The sequence below is a fragment of the Atractosteus spatula genome, chromosome 8 (assembly GCF_055471065.1).
Source record: "Atractosteus spatula isolate fAtrSpa1 chromosome 8, fAtrSpa1.hap1, whole genome shotgun sequence".
NCBI classification, from domain to species: domain Eukaryota; kingdom Metazoa; phylum Chordata; class Actinopteri; order Semionotiformes; family Lepisosteidae; genus Atractosteus; species Atractosteus spatula.
Window position 1 is genome coordinate 35,254,020 of NC_142713.1, and position 15,067 is coordinate 35,269,086.

At 35.5% G+C, this 15,067-nt stretch overlaps 1 protein-coding gene across 3 annotated transcripts in view; it reads right to left on the reverse strand.

Moving 5' to 3' along the window:
- The window catches only part of LOC148829506 (periphilin-1-like), a 96,131-nt gene that overhangs the window by 48,781 nt on the left and 32,283 nt on the right, over positions 1 to 15,067 (reverse strand). For all 3 annotated transcript variants that reach the window (XM_088923234.1, XM_088923236.1, XM_088923235.1), the window contains exon 6: positions 2,115 to 2,323. In XM_088923234.1, the coding sequence (XP_088779360.1) occupies positions 2,115 to 2,323 (209 nt within the window). The remainder of the gene's footprint in view (positions 1 to 2,114; positions 2,324 to 15,067) is intronic.

The following is a 15,067-nucleotide window of genomic DNA, read 5'->3' on the forward strand; positions in this document are numbered from 1 at the left end:
GTGAATAGAATAAGTCAGGACATATCTTCAGCTTTAAAACAAGCTTTAAACAGATTACCGACTTGTGACCTCTAAGTTCAAAAGGTATTTGCTTCATCAAGGGACTTTCTTATCCTAAATACCAGTTTGCAGCCAAAAGTGAAAGGATTCACAAAGTCCTATGAGAATATGAGAAATAAATTAGAACTGCTTAATAGGAAAAGATTAAACTGAAATAGAAAAAAATCCTGGCAATCAAACTAACACACAGCTTCCTAGGATTGTTGCTTCAAACTTTTCTTGGATAGTTCTACAGATCGTAACCTCTTTGATTTCCAAAATTCTCTCACTAGTGATATGCAGCTCCATACTGGGTCATCTGTGCTTTCTCAGTGCAGAGAAAGCTAAGCCCCTCCCAATTTTATGTCCCACAGCCACAAAAGTTCCACCTTCACAATGATTAAACATGAAATTTTCTAGAAACATGGGGTTTTGGTTACAGGATATTAAAGATAGTGAGTCCCTATATCCTACGTTTAAGAATATTGTAATGCCTTATTCACTGACTTAGAAAAAGTGGAAAAACCATCACAATCAGCAATTAAGCTCTAGAAAAAGAAGCATCTCTCTCTATAAGCCTAACATGAAGGCTAACTACATCACCCGCCTCTGAGTTTTTGTCAATTCCTGTGGTGCTAAAGAAATACTTCTACTGCATCTAAAACATATGCTCACTAAGACTGAAATCTGGAGATTGATTTAGCTTGTCTAAGATGTTCTGCTTTCTTCTCCTCATGAATTTGTTGGCTGCAATGGCCATATATTTTTGGTCACTGTCATGACACATGGTGAATTTCTACCCAGCAAGTATGGAACATTACCTTTGTACATAAGAACAACACAAAATATTTCTCTAAAATTCACAATTCATTCTGCTGCCATTATTAGTTACATCACCCATAAAGATAAATGAGTCTGTTAAAGAAATGACCATCCATGCCCAGGTCTTGCTATTACCTCCACCACACTTCATAATCTATGAATGATGAATGATATATGAGACATCATCATTGCCTGGGGTAAAAAAAAAATCACTAACTGCTCATTATATATTAGTGAGTCTAGGGATTACAGTAAAAAAAAAATATTTTTCAATTCTACTATCTCTTTATACATGCTATTTCAATCCTTTGAAACATACTCTGTCGTACAGGTACCAATAAAGCTGTGTATATTACAAATCTTTAAATGCGGATTTGAATAATGAGATTAAGAGGTTTAATACAGTTTTTATTCCTGGAAGTATTCATTTCTTCAAAATAATCTGGCAGCAAATCCATAAAATGGAAGTATTTATGATTCTCTCTTATAAACTGAGAGGTCTTAGCTGCACAAAAAAACTGCAAACTGTTTTTGTGGCAGGGAATCAGCAGAAATTAAATAACTGCTTTACAACTTATACTTTTGGTAAAGCTTTTTTTGTTAAGTGTAACGGTAGCATATCCCTTAACAAATAGAGCTATAAAAAGAGTATCATGACATGTGCATCTGCAAGGTAAAAACTACAAGAAAAGATGGATGTCAGTTAATTCAGTAATTGTATGCCATGCAGGATAATAATGTATCCAGCTTCCTACAGTAGTTCAGCATATAATCTAATTAGAGGAAAAAAATTCCAGGGTATTTCTAGGTAAACACAAGTTATGGAGTTACAAAGACAGTTCATACCAGACTGACATTCAATACTGGTTAGGTCCTTAACCTAACAGAAGAACATCACAGGCCATTGCTGATATAGGTATAGCTGCTATTGTTGTAGAGTAGTATTTTAACAGATCACAGTATTCTAGGTTACTTTGTTGTTCCATATTCATGACTTGGCTTTTACAGATTGATCATAATGAAAACAGCAAAATGATCAAACTTCTATCATTTTACAAATTAACAAAAAATTTTTTATCAAACTGTTACCAAACTTTCAACACATCCATTATTATATGAATGATATTCATATTGTCTCTGCATGTTACTGATTTCATTAGCCCTAATGTCTACAATGCCAGACACCTGAAAAAGTAATTCTTAAGAACGGTGTGATTAAAGTGGCTAACACATTTGTAAAACTGCATACATACTTTTCTTCTGCTGAGCTTGGTAGGAGTAGCTTTTCTTTTTCTCAGGTGAGTAGCTCCTGTTACTCAAACTGGACCCAGAACGGCTGTGTGGAGATTCCCGCCGGCTGCTTGGAGAATTTCTGAAGGAGGGGATCTCTTTCTGCACAGGAGAACGTTCTCGCATGTGCGGATGTGGATATGAGCCTTTTCTCCTGAAGTCTCGGTCCTCCCTAGAGTAACAGATACAAAAAAAAGTTTGGTCTTTTTATTCAAGTAGTCAATATTAAACCTGTTCGGTGTTCCTTATCAACCCTTCCCCACAGTTTACCAGATAGACGTGCATACCAAAGATCCATACTCTAAAGCCCCTCCACTGGCTTCCCATAACAACCTCTGGGGACAACTGGGGTCCTCGGAAGACGAACAAATCTTTGATTTCTAAAGCACCGTCTGGGGCCCATTCTGCCAAAGCAATTTCTAAAGAGCAAAGAATTGAACATCACACATTTTCCCAGTGTCAAAAGGTACGAGGAGCACTCCTACAGGTAGTTTTGTAAGATCAATAAAACTGCTCTTGAATTTCAGTGGTCTTGTACTGACTGAGTTACCACAGTTATGAACTCTGAAGATGCTCTTCTTTTTCTAGAACCAAGCAGAAGCATGGCAGAAGGCTATCAGAATTTCAGTCTTTATTCAGCTGTTTGTGTGATTAATGAGAATCATAAAAGACTATGTTTCACTGCAACATTTGCTAGTTTCCAAAGTTAAATCTAGAGATAGACACTTGACTTTTTGCTTTCTGAGGGAAATATTTGGAGCTGCAATAAGTAATTCCAGGCTGCGCCTGTGCTGACAAAGGGGTGTAAGACAATCATCCCGTTAGTTTTGCTAATATAGTTTCTTCCATTAAGAAGTGCAGAGCAATTTATTGGTCCCATAAAGAAATAAACTATTGTATTATGAGACAGCACTGCATTTTTTTAGATAAATGTTAATTATAACATTACAAAAATGCCAGGCCAGTTAAGCTGTGTTATGCACAGCAGAGCTACTGCTAATTTCATGTGCATATATAAAAATAGTACTAAGCTATAAAAGTACAGCCTTGGCTTTCATAAAGATTTAAAAATAATAATTCCTTGCATTTATATAGCACTTTTCATCCCAGAAAATTCCAAAGCACTTGACATATAGGAGGTCACCTGCTTCACTCACCATGGAATTTCAACACACATTTGGGTGAAAAATTATTTCAGAAAATAGAAATCAAGAAAGAACTTGAGGAAGAGCAATCCATGAAGATATAATTTAGCCACAATATTGGGATTTAACACCTCTAGTCTTTCAAGAAGTGCCCCACGATCTTTAATAACCAAGTAGTAAGGACCATGGTTCAGTATCTCATCCAAAGGACACCACAATGACACCACCATATCTCTGGTCACCAACCAGGAAATTGGTTTGGAAATTATGGTCTACAGGGCAGTGTGCCACCTACTGGTCTTTGAACACAACACAAGATTTTCCCCGGAGGTTTCCAGGCCAGTATAGACAAGGCCTAGTCTTGCTTAGCATCTGAGAACTGACAAAGTGAAGCTCCAAGATGTTAACACTGCTGCCTAAATAAATAATATAATGTGCAGAAAAAAAATCTAATTTCCTTTGCTACATCTTCCACAGCTTGTTGCATATAGCCCATCAGCTCACAGTGATGCCATGGATATTCTCAAAATGAGAATAGAACAAGTTATAAAGTTAGAAAATAAGTTATGAAAAGGTAATGGTATCTCTGCTTTGTACAAAGAAAGTAAAAACGTAATTACTTATTATAAAACAATACAGTTTTTGACCAACCCATGTAAACACAATATTAATTAATGAAGCAGACACTGGATAAGCATGTCATGCTAGCTTCAACCTCCTAGCATAATACTGTTTGTGAAAGTTATTTGTTAATGTAGTGGTGCAAGCCATAGAGCACCCACCTTAGGGGGTTCATACATTTTTGCCAAATGAAACAATTCATTCAGAACTGGTGCAACACCCTGAAATATACAATCTATTGTTCCAAGTTAAGGTCAGGTTACTGTAAAGAGAGTCAAGTAGAATCTGAACCAGAATTATTGGACATTTATTAAACAAATCTTTCTATACTGGTAAGAAAATATAATTAGCTGTAGACTTTAAGTCTCAAATTCATGTCTGTGCATATAAGTGCATATAATGCCATCAGTTAAGACCAGACAAAGCTTGATGTATCTGTCACATAGAAGAGATTAAACAAGACATTCTTGTGAAATCTCTTCTCAGCATAAGAAAATGTTAAGGTACAAAATTAAACTGTCTGTTTTTAAGAGTGATTTATTATGTGGTTTCACCAGTTAAGAGAGTTATTTTTATATTATGAATGGCCTGAACTTTATTATATTTTTGCATCAAAAAGAAAAGGGTCTTTTCTGAATGTTCCTTGTTTAATACATCATATCAGACTACAATATGCATTTTGCGACAGTGAGGCTCAAATGGCAGTTGAATAGATAAAAAAAGCAAGCTCTCTTTTGTAGTATTTAACAGTTTGTTTTGAGAACTCTTTCCAGCCTTTTAAATCAATACTCCAGCTTGCAGAGACAGTACATAATGATACTAAAGTTGTCCAGGAATGCCCTTAATGACCCTTTGACTGCTTAGGAGCAACACTATGGTCCCTTGAGGACAGCTAAGAGCAGAAATCTGTTTCAGGACAAAGTAACACTAGGCAAAACGTATGGGATGCAGATGTGAAAATCCTCTACACCCGTCTCAAAACATCACAAGCAGAAAGCTGAAGTCCAAATATGTTCGTTACTTTTACACCTCTTGTCATCATATTTCTTGATGACTGTCAGCAGACTGGAACTAATGAGCTGAGTTACGCAGTTAAAGTTAATGAATTTCCAAAAGATACAATAAACAACATATCAAGTTGCCTTAATTAAAAACCAGAAGTATATCAGTTTATATAAGATGTAGCTAGAAAACATTTTGAAATTTAAAAAAATTAGTAGTGAAAATTGTGAAAAATTCCATACATCACCCTGAACAGTTTTACATTTCTAGGTGGTTTTGTTAAGACGTTACTGAAGTAAAAGAAAAATGAATTTAAAAAAATCAAGCAAATCGAACTTCAAGCTAACTTTACTGAGGTTCATTTCAAATTCCTCATAACCTATCCACTGAAACACAGCAAAATCCATGTCGCTGGTATCAAAGCTGTATGGTTTAATAAGAAATGAAAACATTAGGCCAAAATACTGGAAATATGATAAATATGAAATATGACATAAATATGACAGAAAATTCTGTTGCCAGTTCTCGCATCTACATAAACTCAGCAACACGGATTGTGCAATGTTTTGAAAGTCTTTTAAGATTTTGGAAACAGCAGAAAGTTAAGGTGTCAATGTTGGGAGATGTCTGGAGTCTGAAAATGGCACATTTTGCAAGAAACGCCTTCCACGTTTTGGAGAAAAAACATAAGTTTGATCTGTTCCCTGCAAACGAAGGTTGAGTTCATTTATATGCATGGTGATGTCGGCTAGAAACATTAGTTTTGCAATCCATTTTTCATCACACAGTTCTGACAAAAATATCTTGATTTCATCCTGGCATTGTTGATTACTATTTTTGAGGGAAGAAATATTGAGAATACCATCCAACAACTTTTATGTGCCCTCTTATAACATTCGGTAATGCAGAGAATCATTGACTTATACTGAGCATTCAAAAAGTTGAAATTTTTAAACAATTTTACTAAAATAAGACTGTACTTCAAAACATATGCTTGTTATCATACATTGTAGGAATTGGTTTGACAGAATTAAATGTGATTTTTTTTTAATCACTTGAATCTCAAAATGAAGCTCATGGTTGGGTTTTCTGCAGAATTATATTCCAGTATCTGACCTATGGTCAGGAAAACAGAAACCATCAGAGGCTTCCGACACAAGAGCAAAGGCAAGGCACAGGAATGTAGGTTTAGTCAAGAAAAACAAACTGAGTTCATGGCATTTTTTTCTAACAGTTATATCTTCAGAATTTTTTTAAAAATCACACGTTTACCAACTGTTTGACATAATGTACGAAGGAGAAAGTCATTGTTTTATCAATCTAATTTATATGCTGCCAAGTGAAAAAAACACATGCTGGCCTTAAAATTTATGTTTTCATGTTTAAATCCAGACACTGTGATCTATTGACAAACTGCACACTTCTTGACAATGCCTTTATGTATACACAGCTATTTTACAATTGTGTTTTCTTAAATGTTTTCTGAAATTGCCTAATTTGTTGTGACTTATCACACTAGGTCTTGAGTTGTATAAATTAAGTTAATACAGCACAGCTCTGCAATCACTACTATAAACTGCCAAATAACAAGGAAGACCACTTAATAATATAATTAAGGTTAAAATTAAGTGAAGGTAATTTGGCTTCTAGTAGCTTAATTATTCAAGGATCATGCCCAGGCATTCTGTGATGGATCTTATGGAATATTCTTCAACAACTTAGCTGGACAGTATGCCCCGCAATAAACATTTTGGCATAGTATACATGTTTTTGGCTTTTCCAGATGGAAAGCACTTTGGCACAGTTTCCCAATATGGATTCTCACTTTTTATAACACAGGAAATATATATATATGGCCAGCAGCCATATCACCCTGCAACTCACAACTGGCAACCCACTGAAGCTAAGTAGATGTGAGCCTGGTCAGTACCTGGATGGGAGACCTCCTGGGAAAAACTAGGGTTGCTGCTGGAAGAGGTGTTTGGCGTCCTGGCCAAATTTCCTATTGGCCCTTACCAATCATGGCCTCCTAATAATCCCCCTCTATGAACTGGCTTCATTACTCTGCTCTCCTCCCCACTGATAGCTGATGTGTGGTGAGCGTTCTGGCGCAATATGGCTGCCGTCACATCATCCAGGTGGATGCTGAACATTGGTGGTGGTGGAGGGGGGTCCCCATTACCTGTAAAGCGCTTTGAGTGGAGTGTCCAGAAAAGCGCTATATAAGTGTATAGCAATTATTATGATTATATGTTGAAACAAAATATATACAGAATGCATTTCTGCTGGTACTATGCTAAGTGGTTCCTTCATTTTATGGTCTTTCAGAAGCTGACTACTTTTTGCAATAGATCTATAACAATCACTGTAAAGATCATTACGTAGTATGTTTATTTCCATTATTATAAGTCCTGATCCCTACATTTTTCCATACTGATTATTTGTTACTATATGACACACCACTACACAAAGCAGGGGTATAAATGAATTAAGGGCACCTGGTTTTCCTGACCTTTGTGTGAACTTAAATCTGGTCCCAAACAAAGAACAGGCCTAATATAGCCTTACAAAGTTTTATGACTTGGGGTCTGTTTAAAGTATCTGAAACCCAGGCTGCCCTGTGGTAACAAAATAAATTACTATAATAAAGTCTTTTAAATGATCCAATATTTTTGCTTTATCTCATTTCACTTTTATTTCCTAAATTGCTGAAATGATTTCATGGTAAAATGTATACATGAAACTTTAAAATATAAGAACTAAGTTACTGCTACCAGGGAAAATATACATTAGTCCTGCATCAATATGATGCGGTACACACAAGACTTCATTTTTCCAATAAAGCATTTCAATATCTTTTTAGACAAAATCAGCTGATTTTTAACAGGTTAGTACATTTTAACAGAAAATTGGGCATGTTTTAAAAAAGGAACTTAAAGAGTTACAGGCTTTTTCATTACAGAAAACCGTCTGTAATGCATGGTTAATTCCTTTAAGTTTAAAAAGTTTAAAAAAGAAACCGAATTCTTCCAATTTTTCCCCAACAGGACTTCTCAGGTAAACTAAGTTATTTGAGCAGTCAAATCACACCTTTCACACTGTTCCAAACAAACAAACCACATTAAGTGAGAAAGAAATTTGCACTAGGGAAGCTCACATAAATGTGTATATTTCTTACAAGATATACAGTATAAAGTGTCTATTTTGTTCAAAGAAGAGTATATGGGAAAAGCAACATATACTTTTTACAGTTTTATTTTGGAGTTTACTAAAACTGAGTTTTAACTTTGTTTTTAAAAATGTATTTTATTTTTAATGCATTTTTAACACACCTTTTATCTTCATATGAAATCTAAACTTAATCCAGGAAAATATTTAACATTACAATGTAACTCAATGTTAGTAGACCCTAATTAATTCCACAGAATATTAAACTGCGACACTGTAAAATGAACTTTAATAATGGGAATTTGTTTTTTTAATTTTCATCATGGCATGAAACAGTCATCATGGCAGATACAATCTAATACTTTAAATGTATGTAAAATCAATGTTTTACACATATCATTTTCCAAAGTTTAACTATTATGCATGATAACCATATATGTAGACTTAAAATTAACTTGCAAATTTTACAGAAAGGTAGTAGACATACGTCAAGCCAGGCACACAGACTACTGTCTTCTGTTACACTGTGTGGGTTTAACTACAAGCTTTGAAGTTAAGATTTCTAGTTTGATAATCATAAAGAATACATCCTTTCAGGAAATTACTGTTCCAGTCCCCAAACCAAATCACAACCAGGGTTTAACTCCTTTTTATCATTATTAAAGGGACTGCTATGCCACTGGCTACTTAAAATCTGAACTGGGTGTATTATTGCTATAAGTTCTAACATTGCATCTCACACTTGGATTCCAATCTGTGCCCTGTTTGAAAGACATGCATTTATCTGTTGGCCTACTCAACCAAGCTAACATCCATGAAGCACGTTTTGGAGACCCCCACACAAAGTTAAATTGGAACCATCAATCAGGCTACTTTCTTGTGGGTGATTCAATTTCTATGTTTCATAAACTTCTGAGACAGGATGTCGTAGTCCAATTGATAGAAGTAAAAGCCACTTTAAAGAAAGATGTAGCCACAAAATACAAAACTTGATTAATTTTTAAGCTCACATACAAAGGTGTAGGTGTTCCTAAACAAATCTGGTCTACCCAAAGACATCCCTTAAAAATCATTCTTATTATGTCAGGAAGAGGCACTGAAAGAATAAATGTATTCTTTTTCTGAATGAATAAATTGTAAGTAGGCTTAACTATTTTCACATCTCTATTTTCTTTCATCCTTTAGCAATCTGCTGAACATCAGCCCATACTGACAAACATTTTTACTTGATTACACCATGGAAATCTCTTGCAGATATCTTCTAACACTTGTTTTAATGATAAGGTAAAATTTTCAAAACCTGACCTATGCAAAAACTATATTTGATTAAAGCACTCTCCAAATATGATTTAATAAGGTTATTACTAATTATCTGATTCTTCAAAGCAACAGCCATCCTCTCAAAACATGAGGTAATAAACTAGAACGTAAAAAATTCTACCCTTTCCAAATATGATTATAGAGGCTATATTTGATTAAAAAAATGTACATGTCAAATTTTTAAAAACCACCAGTTGAACAAATAGACTACCCCCAGTGGCCAGCACATTGTTTAATTAAGAAGTAAGAGAGCGACATCCATGTTCTTAACTGGCACAAATGACCCCCAGATCTCAATCATCAACGAAAATTAATGCGTCCAGTGGAATGCTTAATTTCACACACCATAAACTGTCTTAATCTGTGGTGTTTGTAGGTGTTTTGTCACTGTAATGAAACAGAAACAGGTGTGATCATGCAGTCTTGGGTTTTCTGAAATGCTAAATTTAAGTGTACAGAAACAAAAATGTAGGTTATACTTGCTACAAGCACTATTTCAATAATAATGCACCCCTACCATTAAGACACAATAAACACAATGTGCAAGTATATATCAGCATACAGTGTTTCCTGAAAATGTATTAATAACCCCAATGAAACAGGAAAAAAAAGATTTCATGAATAAATGGGAACAATGAATAAACACCTCCAAATATATAACAGAATGAGTTACAAATTGCATTCTGGACCTTGATTCAAAATTCTAAACAGACTGTACTATAATTGTAGTAGCACTGCACAGAGCAAAGTCATACAGTACCTGTAAAAAAAATGGACTTTCCAAAAAACATGAGCATCACATTTATTCACAATTCTAAGCAATCCTTTTATTTTATGAGCACAACTGAAACCTCTAGAACTATATAAAGGCCTCCGAAAGTTTCCTATTCCCCTGGAGTATATTGGCAGATCATCCTGAAGTGGTAGTATAGCGTTGCAAGACCTACACATATTAATCCTCCATTACAGGGTCCCTGAACCCTATTTACTATAACCTGAATGTTAACAAAACCATTAATAAAAACATGAAATCATGAAACTGGTGCCGAGGCCACACCAACTTAAGTATAACAAGCCCTCCTACCCTAACTTGGTCCATAACATGCTTTGACTAAATGTAATCTCCCGTTCCTGTAACCTTAATGGTAACTATTACCTTCCAGTGTAGTGTCAGTTATTTAAAGAATAAGGCTACAGCTATAGTGGTAACTATGCCAGGAGGAAGATACAAGTCTATCTTGATAAAAAGCTGAAATTGCTATGAAAACAGGCTGAGAGGCATGTTATTCAGGAGGCAACTACAAATCTAAAGTTAACTGTTGGAGATCTCCTGCACAAACTGGCAGCTTTAGGAGCCAAAGTGTTGAAAACTTCCATTCAAGGCTGCCTGCATGAGCACCACGTTCATGGTTGGGATGCAAAGGCAAACCACAAAGAGACAACTCTACATTTGCCAAAACTACATCTGGATGATGTAATGGAACCAATGTCTCATGATCAAATGAAACTCAGTTTTTTTCGACGTGGCTATTGAGAAATACGGTGGTGGGTCCAGAGTCCTGGAGCCCTAGGGAAATCGCAAATTCCAACATGTACTAGGACGGTTTTGCACACCTGGTTCCTTTAGCCAAGAAACTCAAGCCTGGCTGAAAATGGACATTGCCTAACAATAATGCAAAGCATACATCTAAATCAACAAAGAAGTAGCTAACTACTAACTACGGGGTTATGAATACCGTGACCCTTGTGTTTTCTGTACACAAATTACTTACTGATGACAAATATGGCCCCATTTTTTCCCCATTTCCCCATGCAGTGCAATGATATCAAAATTAGAGCGTAATATTTTTAGATTTTTTTTCAAGCAAGACATTAGCTAGTACATAAGAAAAAAGATATAGAAAGATTTATGTCATAGGGGTACAAATTAATCAGGAAGGCACTAAATATTTATATGTGATATACATATAAACTATTGTCTATAAAATGGGTTTGTTTTACTAGGTCAACAATCAATTAGAGAAAGTGCAGTACTGTCAACGTAGAGAACAACTGCCTAAAGCACATACCCCACATAGCTCAGTCAGTATATAACCACTGTTACCTTGGCTTACATGTATCCAGGTCCAGACTAAAAGCACTAGTGTTTATTTACTCAGGACAGGTGGTGCTAAGATAGCTCAGGCATGTATCCTTGTTGGGTGTCTGGGGAAGATGAAAGATGAAGAACTCCAACCAGAAGAAACATGCAAAGACATAGGAGTAGGATCACATCCTTTTACTGAATATAAAGGGAACATAAGCATATCACAGCTCTTTAAGTAGGTTTAAGGCATCTGAAGAAAATCAGAGGAGACAGAAAAGTATTTGACATTATGTAAGCATAAGGTACAAGAAAACTGTCATTAAAACAATAACTGCCAGAAAATTAATAATTTACCATATTGAAAATACTAGTTTTAATTCTGCTATTACTTTTGTTCATGATATCAGAGATCATTTTTTAAGCTGATAAATGTCCGACTCATAATGCATAAAATGTAGATTTGTAGATCTACAGATAGATTTATAATGCTGATTCCAAAACCACAAAAATGTAGCAACGTTATTAAAGTAAACTTGGTCCTAAGCATACAGACAATTAAGATGTAAACATCTCTGCATACAAACAACATACAAACTAGCTCCCATAAAAAATAAGAAGAATTTCACATGGTAGGACAGCAAAGGCACTTAGAATAAATGAACACCCAACTGAGGATCACTCACTAGTGTGAGGCGATGTGGCTCAAGGCTACTGGATACAGTGACTCACTCAGTGACAGTGTGGTTTTGTTTACGTTAATATACAGATTTTGCCTTGGGATTTTGTTATTATTTTGAGTGTCATTTTGAGTGCTCCTAGCCCATAAAAATAGTGGCACAAGCGAAAAGTGACAAAGATGTATTAAATCCTAAAAACGAACGGCAATAATGTTTAAAATGAATGTGGATATCATAAAAAGGTATGGAAAAGGTGAAATGCCACCTCAGAACGGCCTTAATCATTTATCTACTGGAATAACTACTAGGGACAAAGAAAGAATTCTGGAATTTGTAATACCTTCCACACCAATGCAGTCAACAATAATTACGGAAAAAGATGTGATGCTACAGAGCTCATTACATTACAGGAAACTCGGTTTTGGCTTAAGAACAACTCAAGGTATGAACCTGGATTTGGAACATAACCTATTCTGAAGTCGATAGTGTGCAGTTAAAGGCATTAAATCATACCATAAGATCACTGCGCCTTAAAGGGGAACTGCAGCTCCAATTTCTCAGCTGGTTTTTAAATCTCAGTAACAAAATAATTGATAGTATCGCAAAACTTTACAAATTCCACACAAATCATGAACTTAGCACTGTACCTCGCCATGTTGCCACAGGCAAGAACAAGAGTTTGCTATAACTACAATAACTAATGTAATGTGGCATAGGAGGAATAAGTACAGATTGTGCAGCAGACACTGGAAGAGATTTTTAAAGAGCCTGCCTTTTTACAATGTAAACTCACGTCAGAAGTTTGGTTGCCTCTTTATGAATCACAGAATATGGTGCTGCACAAATCCGGAAATTTGGTCTATTTTGCAATGTAAATTGAAGGTTTTATACATTACTGTTGTTACTATACCATAACTTATAATGAATAGAGAATTAACACAAAAGTTCACTTATCCAAGAGTCCCTATATTTCAATGGGCTTCCGTCACTGTCATGTAGATTGTTGTTTCTAGGATTTCCTTTTCAATTCGTGATCACCAAAACTGATAAACAAGAAGCAAAGTTAAATATCCCTCAATGAACAGTAAATCCAAATATATATTGTATAAATCCTGTTTGTATAAAATGACTTTAAAACACGCTGAATCCCTCCATGCTCAAACTCCGTCCGTTACTCTCCCAGGTCAATTCAAACTCCCCCCCCCAAAAAATTCTAGACCTTTTTTTGTCGATTGTTTTAACGATTTACATAATCATTCTAGTAAAGCCTGGTCAAGAAAATTAAAGATAACACTAATTATTTACATAAAGCAATGTTATTTACAAATGATGAATATTCTAGCAAAATCAAAAATATTTTCGAACGCAATTATTCATAACACTGTGCTCGTTTTCTTTTATTATATTTTGAAATGTACTCATAAATGCCGATTCTTTCTAACACTGAAATATAGAAGTAACATTGCAGCTCCCCTTTAACTGAAGAACTACTAAAATTTCTTCTAAGAAAAAATGTCTCCGTTAATGAAACCGCTACCAAAATGTGCTTGGGTCACTCAAGCACTAAATAATGGACAGGTCAGCAGTAAAGCATAAGGTGCAGCTCTGGAAAAAGGTGTCTTTGTTTTTACTATCTAAACTTATCCTTATGAGGTCGCAAACCAGACAAAGGAGCAAGCAGATTGGCCACTGCTGTCACTGTCACCCCCTGCTATACACAACACTGGTGCACTTCACCGCTTCCCTTTGGCTCAGTACTGAAACTGTATGAACATACATGCCAAATTCAGCAAAAGTCAATTAAGCTCCAGGTTGCAGCCCTATAATATGACTTTAGCTGCTTGGCTGGTTTTTTGGCACCTCCGTGCAGGGTCACTGTGAAGCCCTTCCAGTGTAATCAAGCAGTGCTCCTGGGAGTTCCTCTCCTAAGACTTCCTGCCAGCATTTCCTGAAGGCTACCCAACCAGGGTTAGGCCATCCACCTCCCGACCACACTAATAGCTGAAAGCTGGGCCCAGTCGGGTGCCCTCAAATCCCCTCCCCGCAGGTCATCAGCCTTGTTCCCCTGCTTTTCAGAGATACTTAAAAAAAGCATTTATTAGGAGATGGCTAAAAAACGCATAGGAATTTTACTTGCCTTCATACAACTTTGGCAAAGCAAAAACAGTTACAGAGAAGAAGAGTTTACAAAAAAACGATGTAACTGAGATACAAAGCACTTGAGAAAAATACTGATTTAACCACTTCCCAACGAGGAAATTGACAGAAACGAATATTTCAGTATGGCTGATGTCAGAGTAGGACACACACGGCATGGTGGGTAAGGACATGGTCTGTTTAGAAAACAAATCAATGACAAAAGCCAAACATTTTATCCCAATAAACGATTTAACATTTTATTTTAAAAAATAAAATTATGAAAAATGAATGTAACATTTCATTGCATAAATATCGATCTTATATCTAAAAAAACAGATGGGATGCATTTTTAAATTGATAACAATATATGGACTGTAACCTGCAGGAGAAGGCAACAGAAAAAAGTGGAAATTTGTAGAATTGTCTCTGTTCTGGAAGGTGTTTAATTTATTGGAACTGAAATATACTCAGGAGCACAGTGTACCCAAAAAACACATAAATCATAGCTTATTGCTTTCTCATTTTTTATATTTCATCAAGCTTGGTTTTCAACTTAAGAAAATTGAAATTAACAGGGTCTTCGATGGTCTTCCATTGCAGGACACTACTGCCCCCTACTGCACTCTTGTAAGAAATACAGGTAAGAATCAAGTTTTTGTGAAGTGGCTGACATCTTAAATCTTTAGTATGCACTTTATGATTTTAGGAATCTGTCACTATTTTTTTTTTATAAAATAATTGTATTGCTGTTCTTTAAG